Source organism: Nycticebus coucang, chromosome 13, assembly GCF_027406575.1.
Source record: "Nycticebus coucang isolate mNycCou1 chromosome 13, mNycCou1.pri, whole genome shotgun sequence".
NCBI lineage: Eukaryota > Metazoa > Chordata > Mammalia > Primates > Lorisidae > Nycticebus > Nycticebus coucang.
In genome coordinates this window covers 3,788,257-3,810,065 of record NC_069792.1, presented here as the reverse complement: position 1 = coordinate 3,810,065, position 21,809 = coordinate 3,788,257, and the positions used below count along the sequence as shown (strand labels likewise).

The window sequence follows — 21,809 nt, the reverse complement described above, 5'->3', positions numbered from 1 at the left end:
CTGGTGTAATTTAAATAAAACATATGACATTAAAGGAAAGAAACCCCGCTGAAGAGTGCAACGAGTAAGTGAAAAGGGTTATAAATACCACGACCATTTAATAGGCTGCCCTGGCAGTGATTGCATCTGAATATACTTATAGAGGGACATTTTATTCTCATTTGGGGGTAGATATATTTTAAATAAAAATATGTTTAAAAAATTAAAGGAAAAATTAAGAAGTTTCCCATAACCAAACTGAATTTCCATAGGGCATGTGGTGACGGGTTATTTTTGGTTTGTATTAATTTGCATTATTCTATAAAGATCAGACTCCACTTGGCATGATGACAGAAAGAACTAGATTCTGCTTTATTATGCATGGAATTTTGGCTAATCGGGAACAATTCTTATTCATAATATAAATGCACAATTTCATGTTTACAGAAAATAAAGTAACCACTGCTAAACAACTGCACTTATATGATGCAGAAGAATAGCATTTTTACAAAACGAATTAACTCACGATTGTGCATCAGCAGTCACTATTTGTCCTTTGATTCAAGAAAAACACACAGAAAATTAATATTATTTGCAGGCGTTTTGCCTTTGCTCTAGTTTCATAGATATTTGTTTGCTACTATCTACAAAGAGGCTATCCGTTATAATGTAATTAGGCAAAAACACAAATCACAGGGAGTGAATGTTTTAATTTTAATAAGAAATAATATACATGTTACACATTAGTACCATTTCTGTTTTCCAGCTTATCTGGATGTCCTCTCAATGCACAAGCTATCAAAAAGGGGAAGGTCTCCGAGGAGCTAATGACCATCAAGCTCAAAGCAACTGGAGGTAAGAACATGGAGCTGCTGTCACCACGGGGCCTGGACTACAGCTCGAGAGCGGGCTTTGTGTCAGATTGACTCTGCACGGGAAGTGTCATTGTCATGTACGAGAAGAAAGGTTTCCTCAGATAAAGAACAAAAACTATACCTTTAGAAAAAATAATTTCAGCCAGGTGCAGTGGCACACACCTATAATCCTGCACTCTGGGAGGCTGACGTGGGTGGATCACTTGAGCTCAGGAGTTTGAGATGAGCCTGAATAAGAGCAAGACTCCATCTCTACCAAAAATTGAAAAACTAGCCAGCATTGTGGCAGGCGCCTGTCGTCCCGGTTACACAGGAGGCTGAGGCAAGAGGATCACTTGAGCCCAAGAGTTTGAGGTTGCTGTGAGCTGTGATGCCACGGCACTCTACCCAGGGTAACAGAGTGAGACTGTCTCAAAAAGAAAAAAAAAAGAAAAGATAAGATAAATAAAAATAAAGAATTTCTTGGTTTCGTTCTTATTTTCTAGTAAGGATCTCCAATAGAAAAAGTCAGCCAGTGGGGTGTAATGGAGCAGGACACACTAGTAGAAACGTGTCCTTCAGTCTCGTGTACGTGTGTGGGCTCACATGTGTGTGATGTCACGTGTGTGATGTCACATGTGTTTTCATGTGTGTGTGGGCTCACATGTGTGTGATGTCACGTGTGTGATGTCACATGTGTTTTCATGTGTGTGTGGGCTCACATGTGTGTGATGTCACGTGTGTGATGTCACATGTGTTTTCATGTGTGTGGGCTCACATGTGTGTGATGTCACGTGTGTGATGTCACATGTGTTTTCATGTGTGTGTGGGCTCACATGTGTGTGATGTCACGTGTGTGATGTCACATGTGTTTTCATGTGTGTGGGCTCACATGTGTGTGATGTCACGTGTGTGATGTCACATGTGTTTTCATGTGTGTGTGATCTCACATGTGTGCATGATGTCACGTGTGATCTCACATGTTTATATTCTCACATGTATGTGTTCTCACATGTGTGATGTCATGTGTGTGTGTTTTCCTGGTATACGAACCCTGTGAATTTTCAGCACACATAATTCCTGGCACTTGCATTTAAATTCTTTAACTTTGTTCTTCTGTGCACAAAATAAAAAAACTTGCACGGTAATTCCAGAGAACTGCATTTAGCATCCGTATCTCTACTCGTATCTGTATTTCCTTGCTTATTTCCTTAACGTCTATCCCTCCTCGAAGTTGATACATACATGTAGCATCTGAGTTCTACATTTGGCTCCACCAAGTTTTCTTTGAATCTTGAGCATTTTTTCTTGAGATTTGTAATCCGCACCATCTGGGGCCTGTGCTGTTTTCCATCAAAGGTCTTTCTTTTTTTCTTATTGTTGAGGATTCATTGAGGGTACACAGAAGCAGGTTACATTAATTACTTTTGTCAGATAAGGACCCTCTTATATTGTCCTGCCCCCCAAAAGATAACTAGAATTTGTTTAAAATAGAACGGCTTCCTGTGTATAATATGAAAAACGTAAGTACAGTAGGTAAAGGCCTTTAAAGTTAAGAACCCCTTCTATCGACATGTATATACATAACTTGTATAATTATACATAGTACAAAGAAAATATTATACATTGCATAATTTTAATTATGCAAATTAGACACACATTACTACTAACTAAACATTAAAATTATTGAATGAAAGCATATTCTGTTACTTTTAAGGAGATGGACTCCATAAAGGAACAGGTATTTAGTGAAATAGTTAGTGAAAAGATTCTTTTCCTTGATATAGTTTCCTTGATTGGCCACAACGACTAGCCAGTCTAACATTCCAGTAGAGTGTGTCTACTGATACTTCTAAAACAGGTTAAATATCTGTGAATAAAGATAACAGTATGATGATTACACAGCTATATTCTGGAACGAGAGAGTAGCTTACGTTTGAATCACAGCCATTCTGCTTATTTTGTCCCTTGGTTTTCCCATTCACAAATTAAGGTAATAAGTGTTTCTAACTCATGGTTTTCTTAAGAAGATCAAATGAGTTAACATTTGTAAGTGCGCAGGCTGCGATGTCTTCATTAACATTGGGCATCAGGAAAACATAATAATAACTAAATCCCAGTACCAAAAACCCAGTCTGTCACTTAAAGATTCTTCTCACAAGCATCTGTAACCCCAAATTAGCTTTGAATTATCTTAGTACAAGTTGTTCCCTCCAGCCCATCTTTCCCGTCATAGCCGCCCACCTGCTCCAGCGGAAACAAGCGGTCATCAGAGATTCCTCCCTTCTCTCATCCCACCTGAGCCCACCGCAAGGCCTGCAGCCTCCACCTGTTGGTAGCATCCTGACTTGGTCTCTTTCTCTTCACCTCTCCCGCTTCCAGGGGGCATCAGACCTAACCAGGACTCGGCAGGAATCTCCTACCCAGTCTCCAGGCATCCACTCTGTCAATCTCTTTTCTACTCCAAACTCAAGCTGATTAAAAATCAGCTAGAATAATCTGACTCCCCTGTTTAACACCCTCCCCTGGCTCCCGTCCCAGGCAGAGTCTGTGAGGTCCCCGCACCCACCTTCTACGTCCCTGGAGCACTCACTGCCTCCTGCTTTCTGCTTCCCCTCCATCCAGAATGCCAGGTTTTCAGAAGGCTGCATCCTTCTGACCTTTAAAGTACAGTGAGAAGCTCTTCTGCACTGAGGGGCCCTAGGGCGCCCTGCCCGTCTGCTTCATAGTGATTCACATGTAACAACGGTCTCCTTGCTTTTTGTCTGCCTCAGCAGGTATTACGTAAGAAAATACCATTCCCTGAAGTGCAGTGTAACTGCAAGAAAACAGAAAGAAAAAGTTCATCAGTCAAAGAAATTGAGAAAGAGGTTTTTGTTTGCTCAACTTAGAAAAATTTCAAGCATGGCTAGCACTCCAAATACCTGCTTCACTGAGATTCCAAATATTTCCACTTTTTCTTGCATAGCTCTTACACATCAGTCATCTGAGTGAGGATTCCTCCGGCCAAGCCAGCCGGTGAAACACGATTTTCGAAGGTTGGAGACTCAGCACCTTCGCCACTTGCAGCTGCTGGCGCAGAATGAGTCCCGTGTCCCAGAGGCTGTGCCTCCAGAGAGAGGCCCTGGACAGCTGCTGGTCATTTTCTTAGTAGCTGTCATGCTGTTGACTCTAGTCAAACTGATCTAGGTGCTAAGATACCTAGATCTTAGTGGCTGGCTTGTTTTCCCTTCTCTGTTAAATCCCAGAGCCTGAGTTAGGTCACTCTGACGACACGCCCTCTTCACCGGTCTCCGCAGGGCCCACTTTTCTTCAGTGGTTACTTCTGATAAGCAGTAGTGTAGTCACTTTTCTGTCAGGCTGCATTCAATGCGACTTTCATGGCTTACTTTTTGTTCTTCATGCTATATTATTTGCAGGGGTTTTTTGTTTGTTTGTTTCATTTTTTGGCCAGGGCTGGGTTTGAATCCACTACCTCCAGCATACGAGGCCGGTGCCCTACTCCTTTGAGCCACAGGCACCGCCCTTCATATTATATAGTAAGAGTCATTGATAGGCTGGGTGTGGTGGCTCAGGCCTGTAATCCTAGTACTCTGAGAGGCCGAGGCAGGTGGATTGCCTGAGCTCACGATTTGGAGCCCAGCCTGAGCAAGAGTTAGACCCATCTCTACTAAAAATAGAAAAACTGAGGCAAGAGGATCGCTTAAGCCCAAGCATTGGAGGTTGCTGTGAGCGATGACACCTCAGCACTCAAGGCAGGGCAACAGCTTGAGACTTTATCTCAAAACAAAAACAAAAACAGAGTATTGATGTTGTTTGCAGGGGAATGTGGCTGAGCTTCTGTGGCTAGTACCGCTACACCTCTGTACGTGTTTACTGTTGTATAAGTACAGCTGTTTTCTGGAATCACTGGGTCATACAGAATATGAATGTTTACCTTCAGAAGGTAATTGTTTCCCAAAACAGTCATCCCAGGAAATTATAAGAGGCTAGATCTTTTTGAAACGAATTAATTATCAAGCCAACTCCACCCCCACCCCCACCCCCGCTGCCATCCTGCTCACATGAATTTGCTCTTATCACGTCTAAACACAGGTATTCACATTTATCTCTTTCCATTGTCAATTCTGGGTTAGACTCATTCTCCTGAACTACTGAGATTCCCTTTAATCCTGCTCTGGTTTCTTAATAGCTTCATAAAATCACTCTGTTGCCCAGGCTAGAGTGCTATAGTATCAGCCTAACTCACAGCAACCCCAGATTCTTGGGCTCAAGCAATCCTCCTGCCTCAGCCTCCTGCGTAGCTGGTACTACAGGCGCCCACCACAATGCCCAGCTAGTTTTTATATTTTTAATAAAGATTGGGTCTTGCTCTTGCTCAAGCTAGTCTTGAACTCCTGACCTCAAGGCATCCTCAGCCTCCCAGAGTGTTGGGGTTATTATGGGCATGAGCCACAACACCCAGCCCCCAGCTTCTTAAAATCTTTAACCTTTCCATTGTATTCACATGCCTTCTATAAAATAATCAGGGGAAAATAACTCCCATTCATTGAGAGCCTCCCGCACTTTCCACACTCCGCATTTTATCACCTTCCTTCCACAACATAGATATTACATCTGTTGTCCAGAAGAGGAGACAGAAGCACAAAAAAGTTAAATATGTTGTCAAAATTCAGAAACCAGAATCAAGACCAGCACTCCAAGTTCTTTCCCCTAAGTTGCATTTGCTCCTCAGCCAAGTCCATATGAAGAAAACCCCCTTGGTATCCCTGGACTCTAACTGCCCCGCCAGCGACCACAGCTCTGCCTCCACTTGTGGGTCTAAGGTCTAGTTCAACATATCCGATCACTCAGCATAAAGCTTGTCCTGACAGCACTGTGCACTGCAGAGTGCAGGGGCTTTGGAGTTTAACCCCAGCTCAGCCTCTGAGTTTGAACGTGGGCAGGTTAACTTCCATGGGTGATTCCAGAGGCTTCACTTGGCCTCTCTGAGGCTCAGTGTCTTCATGAGGAAAGGGCACAGTGGAGCCTGCCCCGCAGAGCGAACACCTTGCAGATGGCCTGCACCCCTCCCGGAACGCAACCGGCTGCATTCACAGGGCCACTTTTCCCTCTTCTCTTTCTTCCCATAGCCCCTTATCCATGTTTTCAGAATCCTGGATATGTATGGTTTTGGTAAAAACACTTCACATTAAACTGTCATTTTCAACCAGCAAACCACAAGTTAATCACAAAATGACTCATTTGTCACAGTCGCGTATTTTCAGTTTGAACTAAGAGAGTCTGACTCTTTATAGGTACAGAGAGTGATGAAGAAATTAGGCATTTGGATGAAGAAATAAAGGAACTGAATGAATCCAACCTTAAAATTGAAGCAGATATGATGAAACTTCAGACCCAGGTAAAAAAAAGTAACTGGCTATCTTTCAAGTAACCTTACGCTTTAGTGGAAACAAACATTGAATTGTTAAAACTTTGTATCTGAAAATATACTGACATCTTAGAGTGACTGCACGGAGTGTTTCTCAATTACCCAGTTATTGTAAAATCCTAAATCGGTGGGTCCTTCCAGGTGAGTCATAGATTTGGTAGCTGCAGGGAAAGTTACTTATTTTTGTTTGTTTGTTTCACTTTGAGACACTCTCACTCTGTCGCCCTGGGTAGAGTTCCATGGTGTCAGCCTCACTCACGGCAACCTCAAACTCCTGGGCTCACGTGACCCTCCTGCCTCAGCTTCCCTGGTGTCTGGCACTACAGGCGCCTGCCACAACACCTAGCTAATTTTTCTATTTTTGGAAAAGATGGGGTCTCACTCTTGCTCAGGCTGGTCTCAAACTCCTGAGCTCAAAGGTTTCTCCTGTATCCCAGAGTGCTAGGATTATAGGCATGAGCCACCAAATTTGGCCTGTTACTCGTGATTTTGCCTTGGTTGCACGAAAGGTTTCATAAGCAAATAAAGTAGACCACCTTACCACCAAGGAATCCTGTAGAGCAGCGGTTCACAACCTGTGGGTTGCAACCCACAGGAACTGTATTAAAGGGCCGTGGCACTAGGAAGGTTGCCAACCACTGCTGCAGAGGATGTGGTGCTTTAGAAAAAAAAAAAAAAGTCATCATATCTTTTTTAAAGTACAAGTCTTCAGTTTTATGCAAAATCAAGTAAAACAGCAACTTTTTATTTTTTTTCTGTAACACTCTTGAATGTGTCAGATGTATTTGTTTATAATAGATCTTACTGGGCCTTTTCTTGAATAAATTCTTTACTCCCCCAAATGCAAGCAGTTTCTCAATTCTCCATTCTCCTTCCTAACATCAGCCCTGTCTCCTGAGGCTGTTTAAACAATAGTCATAAGTCTTTTGCAACAGTCGGCAGGAGAGGAAAGCAGGAAGCATAAGACTGAATGTCTTCAGCCCTTCCCTCCTCTCCTCTCCGCAAGTGTAGGATTTTTATACTACCATGGTCACTGCTCTCTCTGAAGTCCTCAGCGCAGCAGCTTCTTTTGGAAGATTTTAATTCATCTGAAATGTGGCTCTGATTTCCTTACCCGGTGTGACCATTGCCCCAGTCTTCCATCAGTGCCCACTTGGCATCTGGAAAGAGCTTGACGCTTTGGTTTAAAAATCATGGGAATTTCTCTTGAGAAAAGAACACAAAGGCCTCTGCTCTTGTGCAGCTTCTGAGGAGGAGGCAGATGGTGAACAAAAATCATGGCCTTGAATTGTGTTGTGTGGTGGCGTGAGGAAGGGGCTGGGTGAGAGCAGCTGGAGAAACAGGACGGCGAGGTCCCAGGAAGAAGGAAATGCTCAACGCGGAGCATTTCATAAGCAAAGCCCCAAGCGGGAGGCCCTGCAGTTTGAGAACCAGCAAAGAGGCAGTGTGGCCCCAGGCGCGTGAGCTGGGGTCAGGTCCCAGGGGAGTCCCAGGGGAACCACAGGGCCATTCTGAAGACCTTGATTTGGGGGTCTTGCAGCTGAGGGGTGACATGAGCCTGATATATTCCCGCTTGCATTTTAAGAGCTTTCCATCCTGGTAAATGTTGAGGAAAGGTGGAGATTGCAGGGAAGGTGGCACAGTCACACACCGGAGGCTGGACCCAAAGGTGCAGGGAGCCAGAGTGGCCCACCCTGGGCATTTGAATCAGGTGTGAGAGAGAAGGGGACACAGGGACGCGTGGACATCTGCACCCAGTTCTGGCTACTGTCAGACCACAGCAGGCCTGGGAGAAAACAGCGCAAATTGGCCGGGGCAGGCCGCGTGTGAGAAATCAGTCCCACAGCCACAGGGACAAGTCAAATTTGCAGTTCATGGAGAATCTGGGCTGAAGAAATCCATTTGGGAACGTGATTCCCACATTGGAGCAATAGGATTGGGCTGCAGTTGTGTGCAGAGAAATCACAGCAGGTGGCTCGGCATTTAGATTCAGCGGGTGTGTTTCCTCCAGAGAGAAACCTTTTGTACTCCTTCCAAACTCTACTTCTCATACTCCCAGGTTGTTTCCATTTTAGATCACGTCCATGGAGAGCAACTTGAAGACCATTGAGGAGGAGAACAAACTCATAGAGCAGAACAATGAGAGTCTCCTGAAGGAGCTGGCGGGGCTGAGCCAAGCTCTCATTTCAAGCCTCGCCGACATCCAGCTTCCGCAGATGGTAAGTCCAAGGCCAAAACTGGGCTCTTCCTTTCCAAGTGTTTGCAGTGCATGTTGACACCTGCCCCGCACGTGCCCAGCAGTGACATCACGCACGGGGCTGCCATTCTGAGCTGTTTAGCTTTGAGACGAGCTGTTAGCAGTCACAGGATGGTTACGTTTCACCACGTTCTTACCTGCAACACTCTCCTCCACTGAGAATATAGTGATATATTTAAATTATGTTGAGGCCAAGGAATTTTTAGAAGTGAAGCCTCTTAAAGATGAAGGTATATTTAAAAGCTTGTTTTATAGGCCAAGCTCAGTGGCTCATGCTTGTAATTCAAGCACTCTGGGAGGCTGAGGAAGGTGGGATCACTTGAGTTCAGGAGTTTGAGACCAGCCTGAGCAAGAGTGAGACCCCATCTCTATTAAAAATGTAAAAACTAGCCAGGCATTGTGGCGGGCACCTGTAGTCCCAGCTACTTGGGAGGCTTGAGCCCAAGAGTTTGAGGTTCCAATGAGCTATGACACCACAGCACTCTACCCAAGGTGACAGGGTGAGAAACAATCTCAAAAAAAAAAAAAAAAAGCTTGTTTTACAACATAATATTAAAGTTAGAAGCTAAAACTCCCCCACGGAAAATATACTTCTAAGTAGAAGATTCCACCACGGCTCACAAAATTTGAGACCCAATCATTCGTATCAAGCACCCAATTCAAGCACTGTAAAAAAGAAAAAGAACGTTTAATTCCCAAAAGACTCGGTGCTTTCTTCATGTTTATGTATAAAGGACATACTTTACCACTCCCTGTGTAAATTAAAAAGCACAAAAGTGAGCAAGACATGCTGATCTTTCAAATCTGAGCATGTACGTCTGGTGTGCATCTCCAGTTAGGCGCTCCTCTGTAGCAGGGCCGAGTTCAGGCAGACACCACAGCTGCCCCGCCACATGCCCAGACGGCAGCGCCTACTGCTCACTCAGGCTGCTGTTCCCAGGACACATGTCTGGGCAGCACGTTACTATCCTGAGCACAGCAGGCAACAGGAACCCAATGGTGTTTGTGTATCTAAACTTATCAAAACATAGAAAAGGTACAGTAAAAATATGCTGTTACAATCTCATGGGACCACCAGCGTACATGTGGGTGATCATTGAAATGTTCTGCAGCGCGTAACTGTATTTAGAATTCTTACAAAATTAGTTTCTTTTACATATTCATAAATACAGAAAAATCTCTGGAAGAGGCACCACATTGTTGAATGCTTGGACTTTCCTCAGAGCCTACATTTCTGGAGCAATTGTACCAAAGCTGTCAATCTGATAAAAAAAAAATGGTTTAAAGAAACAGCAATATAATAAAGAAACACAATTTGTTTTGTTTAAAATAGCAAAACCTGGCTTGGCACCCATAGCACGGTGGTTATGGCGCCTGTCACATACACTGTGGCTGGGGGGTTCAAACTTGACCCAGGCCAGCTAAACAACAATGAAAACTGCATCAAGAAATAGCTGGGCGTTGTGGTGGTCCGAGTAGTCCCACCTACTCCTGAGGCTGAGGCAAGAGAATCTCTTGAGCCCAGGAGTTTGAGGTTGCTGTGAGTTGTAATGCCACAGCACTCTGCCGAGGGTAACATAGTTAGGCTCTGTCTCAAACAAAACAGCAAATCCCTCTATTTACTCAACTTCCTAGCTTGGAGCTCTTATCCAATTACAAATGTGCCCCTTCCCCCCACGCAAAAGAAATCAGTAATATAAGAATGTGCATAAAGGAAAATTACACTGTGGCTAGTGTTAAGGTACTTCTTGGATATTATCATGGTATTACTTGTTAAAAGTTTGTCTTTTAGCTTCAAATGTGTATTCTATTAGTTTTTCTTCAATGGTGTCATAAAAATATATATATATGTACCACACAAGATAGTTTGTCCCTCATACAGTTACCACACAAGGCACTGTAGTGGTGATTTTTAAGGCCGATCACGGGAAATGCTCACAAGAACACCCAAGAGTGAGCATTGGTATCTCCACTCTGGGGTGGGGGAGAGCAAGTGCAGCTAGTGTGTACAACTGGGTCAAAGTTCCAAAGCCATCACGAGTCAGGCCCGGCTTTACCTCTGCCACCTGGTCCTAGTGCAATTATAAGATTCTCCACAAGGAATAGGGCACCGGTCCCATATACTGGAGGTGGTGGGTTCAAACCCGGCCCCGGCCAAAAACTGTAAAAACAAAAAAAGATTCTCCACAAAACGTGTGGAGAACTGCAAAGGCAGAAGGTAAAAGGGAACAGACAATCATGGTTAGACCTGCTGAGCACAGCCACGTATTTATCCAATTTAGAAAACTTATTTTCCAAATAGCAAAAATAAACATAGTTAGACCTTTTAAAGGTCCTTTCTTCTGAGTACCCTGTGAAGTAAGACACAAGTCATGTGTTTTCAAAAAGATAGGAAAACAGAAGCACCAAAAATGGCCTTGGTGACATGCATTCCCTTACCCTTTCACGTGAACAGACCCATAGCCAGTGTGTGCTTTCTTTGAAGAATCCCATCAAGCAAAGGAGATACCAAAACAGACAAACAGAACGGGGCTGAACACATCTTGACCTGGTGAAACTGATATTCTGCATGCAGAGACAGATAGAGAAAGAAACAGAGGCAGGCCAGGGCTCTGCAAGGGGCAGCCGGGCCACAGGTGTCTGAGAAGGAAGGAGAAAAATGTCCCATCACAAGTAGTTAATGAGCAACTTACCCATATCTTAAATTTCTTAAATTCCAGCCCAGTGCTGTGAAAGGCACCACTCAGTACAAGCGACCCTTCCTCCCCAGCCCGGCCGACAGTCCCTTCCCGGAACAGGTCTCCTTTGCGCTGAGCAAATGCAATGGTGACCGAGGCTGCCTCTAGGAGACATGGAGCAGTTCTGAGGTGCCCAGCTCCACAGCCCGACATCGCCTTTCTATGGCTGCAAATCAACCCCAAATACTGTACAAGCAACTCACAGTAATCCCAAGGATTCCGAGTGAACAGATGAGTCCCCACACACGGTCTCTCTCCATCTCCCCCCACACTCCGGCAGCCATATGGCCCCTTGCCCTCCCTCCCAGGCTGAGGGTCACCCATATTCTTCAGGTCACTTGGCCTCCTTTTGGCTCATCCTGAACCACTGTGATTGGGTCAATGTGTTTTGTCTCCATGTAGGGACCTATCAGTGAGCAGAATTTTGAAGCATATGTAAATACGCTCACAGACATGTACAGCAATCTGGAACGGGACTATTCCCCGGAATGCAAAGCTCTGCTGGAAAGTATCAAACAGGCAGTGAAGGGTATCCATGTGTAGGATCACAGCGCTGCTGGGCAACAGACATTGTCAACAGCAGTCAGCTCCAGATGGATCCGTGAGAGGCTCGAGCCCTGCTAAGGCCTGGAGGCTGCCGTGCTGCGTCCACAACTGCAACATTGCACTAATTTTTTTTTTCCCCAGCTGGCATAAAAAGGAAAGAAAAACTATGATAAACTCTTCGGATGAAAATCCCTGCAGTCGATTATTAGATCTTATTTATTTTCCTATGTTTTTCTTTTATTTCTTCATTGCACTCTTGTTTTGTAAAGTATATGTAAAATAAATGTGACATTTTTATAATTTATTTATTACTAATCAAAGAGTTTTTTATCTTTTACCTGCATTTTGAAGTCTGCCATATTTTTACAAGTGTGTTTATTAATTTATTTTACAATAAGATTTAAAATAGAAATGCTATTCTCAAATCACCTCTCTTGCTGGGTTTAAATGAGAAAAACAAAAAGACCGTGAAGGGAATCCTTATCTGAGGACTGCACTATGGCCGAGTTTGGTTGTTATTGCACATTTCTCTCCCTCCACCCCCTTCCCCCCACACCCCTGTCACTGGTTTTTGTCTTTATAAATGAGTTTGCGGTCAGGTGAGCTGTGTGCAAGGAATTAGAAGGTAAATGGTGCCCACTAGTGGGGGAATCCGCACTCACACAAGCACAGGATGCTGGGAAACAGCCTGCTCAGAATTTGTTAGCAATAATTAAATATAGCAATCAGCAAAGTATTCCACTTGGCTGTACGGTTTTAGTTAATATGAATTATTTATTTGAAATGTTTTAAAGAAACATAAGCTTTTTTTAGTGATGCACATTTGTCTGTTTGTTTTTCGAGTCATATCAGATAGTTGGCAACTCTTATCCCAAGATGAGAAATAAGACTTGGTGTGACCAGCCAGGCTTTCCTGCCATATGTCGGTACAATATACAAGTGACAATATTGGTGTAGATTTGTACTTAGCAAACACAAACACATCCAAATAGAAAATTTTGTAGATACCATATCCCCTGAAATAGCATGTATCTTACTGGGTTGACTGGAAAGAAATGGAAAATACAGTAACACGTGCAAAAACGCTCCTCCGATCTGAGCGGTTACTTCAAACACTGGCAACATTGGTCTCACCCTCCTTAGGAAACAAGACAACATTGGATTTGATAAAAATCTTGCCATAGAACTACAAGTGCTGCAAAGTATACACGCGCTTGTACACACAGGCACACGTACATGCACACAGACACTCACCACACCTAAAACTGAGCCCACAATCTTGAATTTCTAAATGGATCAGAGCTTAGTAGTTGCTATAGTAAAGGCAAGGTCTATTTCAGGGATTGTAAAGTAGTTATGCATTGTGTCAAAAGTTTTTTTATATTTATTTTTTTTAAGGAAAAGGTATAGACAACCAGCTAAACTGCCTTTTTGGTGTGCACACACATTTCATGTGCAAATGTGCCTCTGTGTAAATGTACACATGAAGTTAGTGTGGGCTTACTTTTCTGTGCTATAACAAAAGTGTTTATTTTTTATTAGCCTCATGGATATTTAGATTGAATGTGATGGCATTCATAGGCTTGGTACATTCCACTGTTACTACTGTTACCGGCACAAATGAAAAGTGAGACTCAACAGTAATTCCACTCCCATGAGACTGTGGTCCTTGTGATGCATTAAAAGTGGGGCTTATCTTTGGTTTGGGGTTCATTTGAACTCTTGACTCTTAGCTTAGTGAAAATGAAATGTCTGTTCTTAGGTAGGAACGGTGTTATTTAAAAATCAATTTAAAAAAAAAAAAGAGCTACCATATGTGCTGTCTATTATAAATGGAACACCAAACAAAATTTTCTATTAAAGTAATGTATTGGCAAACATTTTGCTGTACAGTACTTCATAGATGCATACGAAGGAGTTCACTTATTACAAAAACAAACATTTAATTTGCTAAATAGTTTAACAAGTTTGTTACATATTGTATTTAATTTAAAAGAAATCTCTTACCAACGTACATATTTATTACTATAATTTCCTATGACTCGAGGTTAATTTATTTGTGTTTGCATAGTTTGAGCAGGATGTTTTGTGAGATATGTTCGTATTTATTCGCCTCCTTTGTACTTGATGTGTTTTGTAATGTGCACTGAATTATTTTTTCTTTTCAACTATGTTAATGATCAATATTGTAAATTGGGTCTTTTGTAAACAGCAAAAAAGGCAATGATGTTTGCATTTTTTAATTTGAAGTAGTTTGTTTGTACACTGTTTCTCCAAACACTTACTATTTCTTACATCAAAGCAACAAAATTGTGTTCAGTGCTGTACATTTGGTGTATGGTAGGAAATAAAAATTGGTAACGAGTTTTGATGTGATCTTTCTCAGGCTGCTCCACAGAGACTAGTGTCCCACAAAAACTACTGTTCCACTGCGAGCTCTGTTGAGGTGGGCGAGGGGCCTTGAGCCTGCACACGATCCTGACTGAGACATTTTTGTTCTGGCAACAATCTGCCTCTTATTTCTTTCACCCTCTGTGGACCATTGGGTGGATGGACCAGTCACCATGGCCTTTGTCACGGCACACATCTCCAGAGCAGGCAATGCTTTGACATCGGGAACACCTTGACTTTCACTAGTGGGAAATTCACCTGGATCTAGTAAGTGACAAAATACCAGGGTCTGCCCTCCTGCTTCCAAAACCGCTTTGGGTACCGAGTATTTCTCTATATTCATACAAGCTAGGCAAACTCAGATCAAAGAAAAATATTAATTGATGTCACCTCTTGTGCGTGCGTGTTTTTCCTTTCTATTATCCAACAGGCAGTCTGATTTAATTTTCCAGTTTCTGCCTAGATTTACACATTTCTAGAACCAAATTCCATTTTTCCTCAATGTGGTAAAAGTCTATGCCATCCGTGTAATGAACCCACATTGATGTCAGGGAAGGCCGGGTCCCCAGAGGAAAGGCAGGGCTGGACCTGGGTGGACCTTCAGGTAACAGGGGTCAGCACACAGTTGTTAATGCACAGCGTAGCTCTCCTTTCGTCCCCAAATGTCCGTGTGCAAGGTGTGCATGTGACACAGCCTGTGAAAATGGGGCGCAAGGTGCAGACCTGCTCCGTCAATTTCTTCCCTCACCCTTTGCTGAGTGCGTGCACCATGACCTGAGAAGGATTGTCTACCAGGGTGGAGTGTCCACAGCTCTGTCATGACTAGGTCATAAGAGGAATGTCAGTCCTACTGAGAGTGAGAAAAGTGTGACGAGTAAGAGTTATCCATTCATACGATCGGTGTTTCATTGGAACACATTTGCCAGACTCACTTCCTGATGTCTAGGTCAGCCGAGGGAGGGATGACAAAATAAGCACTGGGTCCGGAGACGTGGCATGAGAAGGGACAGCACGGGTGGGGCTTCAAGAGGAGAGGGAGGAAAGCCTGGTCAGTGGGACCAGGAAGTCTGGAGGGCCCATAAAATCTGTCGCCACTTACCCAGTAGAAAGGCCAGTAATGCCAGCCAGTGCAAAGAGACCAGTAAAAGGCGACCAATTTCCAACTGAGGAAGGGGCATCAACACCCCCCACACTGCCCCTGGGTGCCTCTCCCTAACCTCTCTCCTTCACGAGAGGGACCCACTTCCAACTCTCTCTGGAAGTGCTCTAAACTTGCTTGGTTCTTCCTAAAGCATTCTTCCTAGACATTCCTAGATGTCTCTGTTACCCTGAAACTTGCGCAGGTTACTTGGCTCTCTCTCTGCGCTGCCTGTGCGCGCCAGTTTTATTTTCAGTTTCCATTCACTTTTGCTTTGATGACCACTGTGCCCCACTTGAACTTTCTAGCTCTGCCAGGTCAACTGGGTTCAGGGAACAAGGACCCCTGACCCCCAACAGGGCACACACGAGTTCCTACAGCAACGATGTGAGGACAGCTAACAAATCTGGGGTTCCTGGGAACTGCTCATGGCTTAGGGGGGAAATTTGAGAAAAGGCCGTGCAGGCAGCAGGAACTGCAAACTCGCAAAGGCACATCGGTAAGAGAAGCTGAGTCAACAACTTCGTCTATTAAGAACATTTAAAAAATGGAGAGAAGGGAGCAGGTAAGAGGCAGAAAGCCCAGGTAAGTGGGAGAGGAAGTCATTGCCTAAACTGCCAGGCCTCGGGGTTCTGATTTCCACAGGCGGAGTCAGTATGCCAAAGGCAGAGAAGGACGGGAGCAGATTTCCAGCAAGTCAAACAACCAACACTCTGACGTCAAGGCGCCATGTCCAGGGCTGACATTTGAGGCACAGCAGTAACAAAGATTAATGGTGTTTCCTGGGTTCCCGTCCAGCCTGGTATAGACAACAGTGTTTTCACCATTCGTATCTCCTGGCCACTCAAACCCGGAGTTAAACGTCCATGGCACACTTAAATTGTGCTGATCAAAAAAGGAATATACTTACTGTGCTTTGAAGATTTTAAAGAATAAATTTAATGTTTTTTATTTTTTTAGAGACAATCTCACTTTATCACCCTCAGTACAGTGCTGTGCCGTCATAGCTCACAGCAACCTCCAACTCCTGGGCTTAGGCGATTCTCCTGCCTCAGCCTCCCGAGTAGCTGGGACTACAGGCGCCCACCACAACGCCCGGCTATGTTTTTGTTGCAGTTTGGCCAGGGTCATGTTCAAACCCGCCACCCTTGGTATATGGAGCTGGCACCCTACTCACTGAGCCACAGGTGCCACCCTCAAGAATAATTTAATTAATGGTCTTTAAAAATTTTGAAGGCACATCTAAGCTCCTCTCATGGCACACCGGTTTAAAATCACTGATACAGAGACTGTCAGCACCAAACTGTAGAAAGTTCTGGGCCTGAAGAACTTTAAAAAATTAACTTGCTATTTACATAGATATTTTCATAGTAGTCGTAAAACTAATATTTTCTACCCCACTTTCCCCTCATTACACCCATTTTATTGTGATCTGGGAAGAGTAGCCAGTTATTTCCTCTCATTATTCAGCAGATAATTATAAAGTAAGCAGATTAAAGTGCCAACACAATCAGTGATGCTTTGTATACTTCATCTCACAGAATCCTCAAATAAATGAGTGCAAATCACAATTTCCAATTAAACTGATGAAGAAATGAATACTCCGCAAAGTTAGTGACTTGCTTAAGACGGTAGAACTAGGAAAAGGTACACCCAGGATTCTACCTCACATGTGTTTGGCAAAAAAGCAAAGCACATGCTCTTTCCGATTGTTTGATTAACTCTGCTCTTCTGGAGCAGCTTTCTAACATCACGACAATAGTGAGACTCCAACCTGCATGTTCATGACGAGTGAGCCCAGAAGAAACTTCTGGACCTACCTGCTCTAACCAACCAGATCCGGTTGCCTGTCAGATATTGTCTCGTCTGGAGGACAGGAAGTAAGAATTAGATAAGGTTAAGATATAGGCAAGGGCCCAAATCTATTCCAGTGTTCCCAAATCTTGACACTGTAAGAATGGTACCTACTGAAATTTTCTCTCAAAGACTCCATAGCCACACTTCAATGGAAATATTGTGATCAGCATTATGCTGATAAAAGGCTGAGACTTAGAATAAAGAAATAGTTTGATGGCTTAGGGGTATGTACCGAGGTCAGCAGTCAACTCAGTTCTGATCCAGAGATGAGCTCTGTCCTTTCTTGGGGCCATCACTGCCACCTCTACCCCTGCCTCTTGGAATCATCAGCTAAGCTCACCCTTAGCTGTCTCCCTTCCCAGAGTCACTGGGCCAGGGATGCTCAGCTAATCACCAGTCTAGGAAAAGTTGTTCAAAGAAGCATCATTTTGAGAGCACACCATTAGAATGTATTTTCTTTGTAAAGGCATATCATAAAAATAGGACACCTCAATAATTTGTTTGATGAATTCAGTTTGAAAAATCTTAATTTGAGTTGTAATAACAGTCAAAATAAGGAAAATATAAATAGTTCCCTTTTTACATTGTTTTTAGAGCAAAACAATGTTCCGTCATTAGCCGATTTATGCATGTCTGACAGTTTTGCATTGGCCCCCAACAAATAAAAGGACACTTTTACTGACCTTTGCCAGCTATTAAATATTTAAAAACATCAAGAGAATGTAAAGTTCACGGCTCTTTCTTTTTTTTTTTTTTTTTTTTTTTTTTTTTTACTTTTCATTTTTTTTTTTTATTAAATCATAACTGTATACAATGATATGATTATGGGGCATCATACACTCACTTCATAAGCCATTTGACACATTTTTATCACAGTGGTTAACATAGCCTTTCCGGTGTTATCTCAGTTACTGTGCCAAAACATTTACATTCTACATTTACCAGCTGCCGTTTTAGTAGAATTTTCTACTCAGATACGTATCACCATATAGACACGTTGTCACTTCCCTTCTGTAACTGATTGCCTTGCTCCATTTAAAATGAAATCCAGGGTTAGATTTATGGGTTAGATATTATAAAGTGTGAAGGGCACTTTGGGGATCCGTTACTCTGCTGTGAATGCTTGTCCCTCCAAACCTCATTTTGAAATCTGACCCTCAGTTTTGGAGGTGGGACCTAGTGGGAGATGTTTGGGTCACAGGGGCACGTCCCTCACAAAATAGGCAGGGGTGGCTGTGTTCTCAATGAATTCATTGCTGAGCGAGCCAGTTGTTAAAAGAGCCCTGCTTCTCCCTGGGGTGGTGTCCTTCCTTGCTGTGTGATCTCTGAACAGGCCAGCTCCTCTTCATCATACTCCATGAGAGGAAACTCCCTGAGGCCCTCACCAGATGTCCAACCTCCAGCTTTCCAGCCATCACCACTATGACCTCTATAAATCACCCAGCCTCAAGTGTGCAATGCAAAACATCCTAAGAAACATTCTGATTATGCTTTTAAAGAATCAACCTTGTCACCATTGGAAATCTTATAAATATTGATCTCCAAGACTAGTCTACATGAATTTCAAAAATATGAGGAAGGACTTTCAAGTTTTGTGCCTCATCAAAGACCTGAGGACCAGAAACATCTGGCTGTGTGCCTGGGCCATGGCTTGATGTGACCAGGAAGCCTTGTCTCCTGGACGGGCTCCATCGACAGGAGTTTACTTATTCCAGGAAATTCTTGCCCAGAAAAAAAATAGAAAATATCATCATTATTTGTTCCAGGAACTTCCTAACAATTTATCTGAACTAGATAGAACTAAGCTACTCATTGTACTCTCAGAATAAACACTCCTCCTCAAGACAGTCTTTAGCATCAAATGATTGTTTACGCCCCAAGACTCACTTTGGGACCCTGGCTGGGCATGTGCCTCTCTCTTAAATTGTTATATCCTGAACTTGACCAATTCTAATCATGCCCTCACATTCAAAGGCCCTCCTTAAACCAGAACCCTCAAATCACAGAAATATCCCACCTTTGCCATCTCCTGCCCCGTACTCTGTCAAAGTAAACTCAGTTTTGATTTATCAACAGATTATTTTGGTTGTGTTCTGTGGAATCCCCATTGTACAGACCCGATGTCCACACACACCTATGAAAATATCTTCAATCAAGATCCCCGTTTTTGGTAAGCAGGTATATAAATGGTTCAATTTTGAATCATTAAAAACCTAAAAGCTTTATTGTAGCTTTATTGGAGGCTTCCTGGATACTTCTTTGAAAAAGGGGGATATTTTTTACTTACTTGAACACACCCTTTCGTCTCCAAGGCATCATCTAGATTTAGTAGTAAAACTAAATACTCAACAGAATCAGGAAAAGAAGAAAGAAAGTAAGAGAAAGAGAAGAAACGAAGGTAAGAGAAGTTACAATCTTGGTTTTTAGGAATAACTCAAAGTAAATACAAATCCCTCAAGGGCAGCAGCGGATGCTGACTCCCCGGCTGGAGGGGCTCACAGTCTCCACAGGCACCACGGGAGTCCCATGACCTTTATACAGGGGTGTGCATGTGCTAGTTTTAACATTTACCAAGAGTTTGATTTTCACAAGGCGTTTCCCAAATACTTTACACATCTTATTTTATTCTCCCAGGGATGTGAATTATGAATTATGATAATCAGGAAATACTTTTGAAAGGGTTCAGGAAGTGGCTCAGTAATCTGCACTGCTGGGAAAGGGCTGGCAGGGTCCCACCTCTTCCCTCCACCTTCTGACCTGAGGCCCTGCCCACCAGACCAATCCCCGCCCTCCGTCATCTCTCAGTCTCCACAGGCTTCTCCTTCATATTGACTTTCCCATATTTTCCAAAACAGCAGCTATGGAGCACTGAATTATGGCTAGTACCACAGGTTAAAATAAAAACATGTTGGATATATTAAGTTGAATAAAGTAATAGCTTAAAAAGGAATTTCTCCTTTCCTTTTTACTTACTGTCAATATAACTGCTAGAAAATGTAAAATTATCTGTGTAGCTCTCCCTAAATTGCTATCGAACACTATTATCTGATCATTTCCTCTGCAAGAAATCAGAAAGTGTTCAAAAAGAAAAGCTAGCCAGGTGCCTGGTTCACCCCTCTAATTCCAGCACTTTGAGAGGCCAAGCTGGAAAGATTCCCTGAGGCCAGGATTTTGAGACCAACCTAGGCAACATAGAGGGATCCCATATCTATAAAAAATTTTTTAAATTTGCTGGGCACAGTGGTGCCCATCTATAGTTCCAGCTACTAGGGAGGCTGAGGTGGGAAAATTGCTTGAGCCCAGGAGTTTGAGGTTGCAGTGAGCTGCGATTGCACCTCTGTACTACACACTGAGAAACAGAGTGAAACCCAGTCTTTAAAAAATAAGTGAAATAAGGTACAAAATGTTAAATAAAAATAATTGAAAATTATTTTAAAGAGAAAGCCAAGAAAAAAATCTACCTTTTGCCTTTTCTATAGCTTAAAAGTCACGATACTTTTTTTTAATCCTATTTTTCCCTTGAGGAAGAAAATCCCAAGCACAGAAAACATCTCAGAACTATAATTTTTACACATTCAGATAAAGAAACAAAATGGCCAATCACACTATAAAACCCATGCATGTATCAAACCTGCCAGCACAACCCGAAAATCTGCTCACTGTAGCTTTTTATTTTATAATTACCCATCTACATAACCTAGTTCTGGCTGAAAAGATGACTTTAATAGTTGGAAAACATTTTCAACATTTATTAATGCTGAATTACAATCTCAGAAAACCTATTAGAAATTAGAAAACAGAAGACTATCAGGTGAGTCTTTCCCGTGTTTTCAATGAGGAGGGAAGGAGAGAACCATCAGCACAGTCCCGTAGCCCCTCAAAGCGGGAGAGGAAAGTGGGTTGTTTCTAGTTTGGGGTCTCTGGTGTAGGACAGGTCTTCCGATGGCAGCGACTAAGTAGGATTAGGTAAAGTCCGTGACATGAAACATACCATCAGTGGACACGGGTTCAGAGGAGAGAGATTTGAAGGTAGTCTGGAAGAGCCAAATGCTATTTGGTGCTATCTACTGAAAGCTGACTGGACCAATGTTCATTTAAGTGGATTTTCAGAACATTCTGGTATGAGCAACAAAGTTATTTGCAGCTTTCATCTTCCTGGGCAGAATTTCCTGCAATGTTATTATTCCATTATTATAAATTATGGTAAATAAAGACAGTGCGAAAGTAAAGTCATGCTGTGTGCAGAGGGTGCAAAAAAATGTATACACATTTTAAGAAAGGAAGGCAATTGTATTAAAATTGTAATAATATATACCAATAGCAAGAGATGAATACAAATCATGTTTGAGCACCTCTTGTAATTGCAGATGTCAAACATGAGTTGACTATTAAAATTTTAATAGTTTCTAGTCTCCAAGTTAAATACGCAATTTTTCTATGGAGTTAAAGCATCCTGAGGCCCTAGAATGGGCATGGTTGGCCTCAGGACAAGTGGGGGACTGGGAAGCCCAGGGCCAGCAGGTGTTTGTGGGCCTGGGGCCTACTGTACTCTGAAAACATGGCAAGAACAAGGTCATCGCCTACTAATGACAGTCTGGACATCTCAATCCAGCCCTCC

The 21,809-nt window shown here is 42.9% G+C and overlaps 1 protein-coding gene across 1 annotated transcript in view; it reads left to right on the top strand.

The window, feature by feature from the left end:
- The window catches only part of ST18 (ST18 C2H2C-type zinc finger transcription factor), a 109,979-nt gene extending 95,810 nt beyond the window's left edge, over nucleotides 1–14,169 (top strand). The window contains exons 19-22 of the mRNA XM_053559461.1: nucleotides 746–834; nucleotides 6,131–6,234; nucleotides 8,340–8,483; nucleotides 11,662–14,169. Coding sequence (XP_053415436.1) covers nucleotides 746–834; nucleotides 6,131–6,234; nucleotides 8,340–8,483; nucleotides 11,662–11,802 — 478 coding nt within the window. The 3' untranslated portion in view covers nucleotides 11,803–14,169. The remainder of the gene's footprint in view (nucleotides 1–745; nucleotides 835–6,130; nucleotides 6,235–8,339; nucleotides 8,484–11,661) is intronic.
- The last annotated feature ends 7,640 nt before the right edge of the window (nucleotides 14,170–21,809 follow it).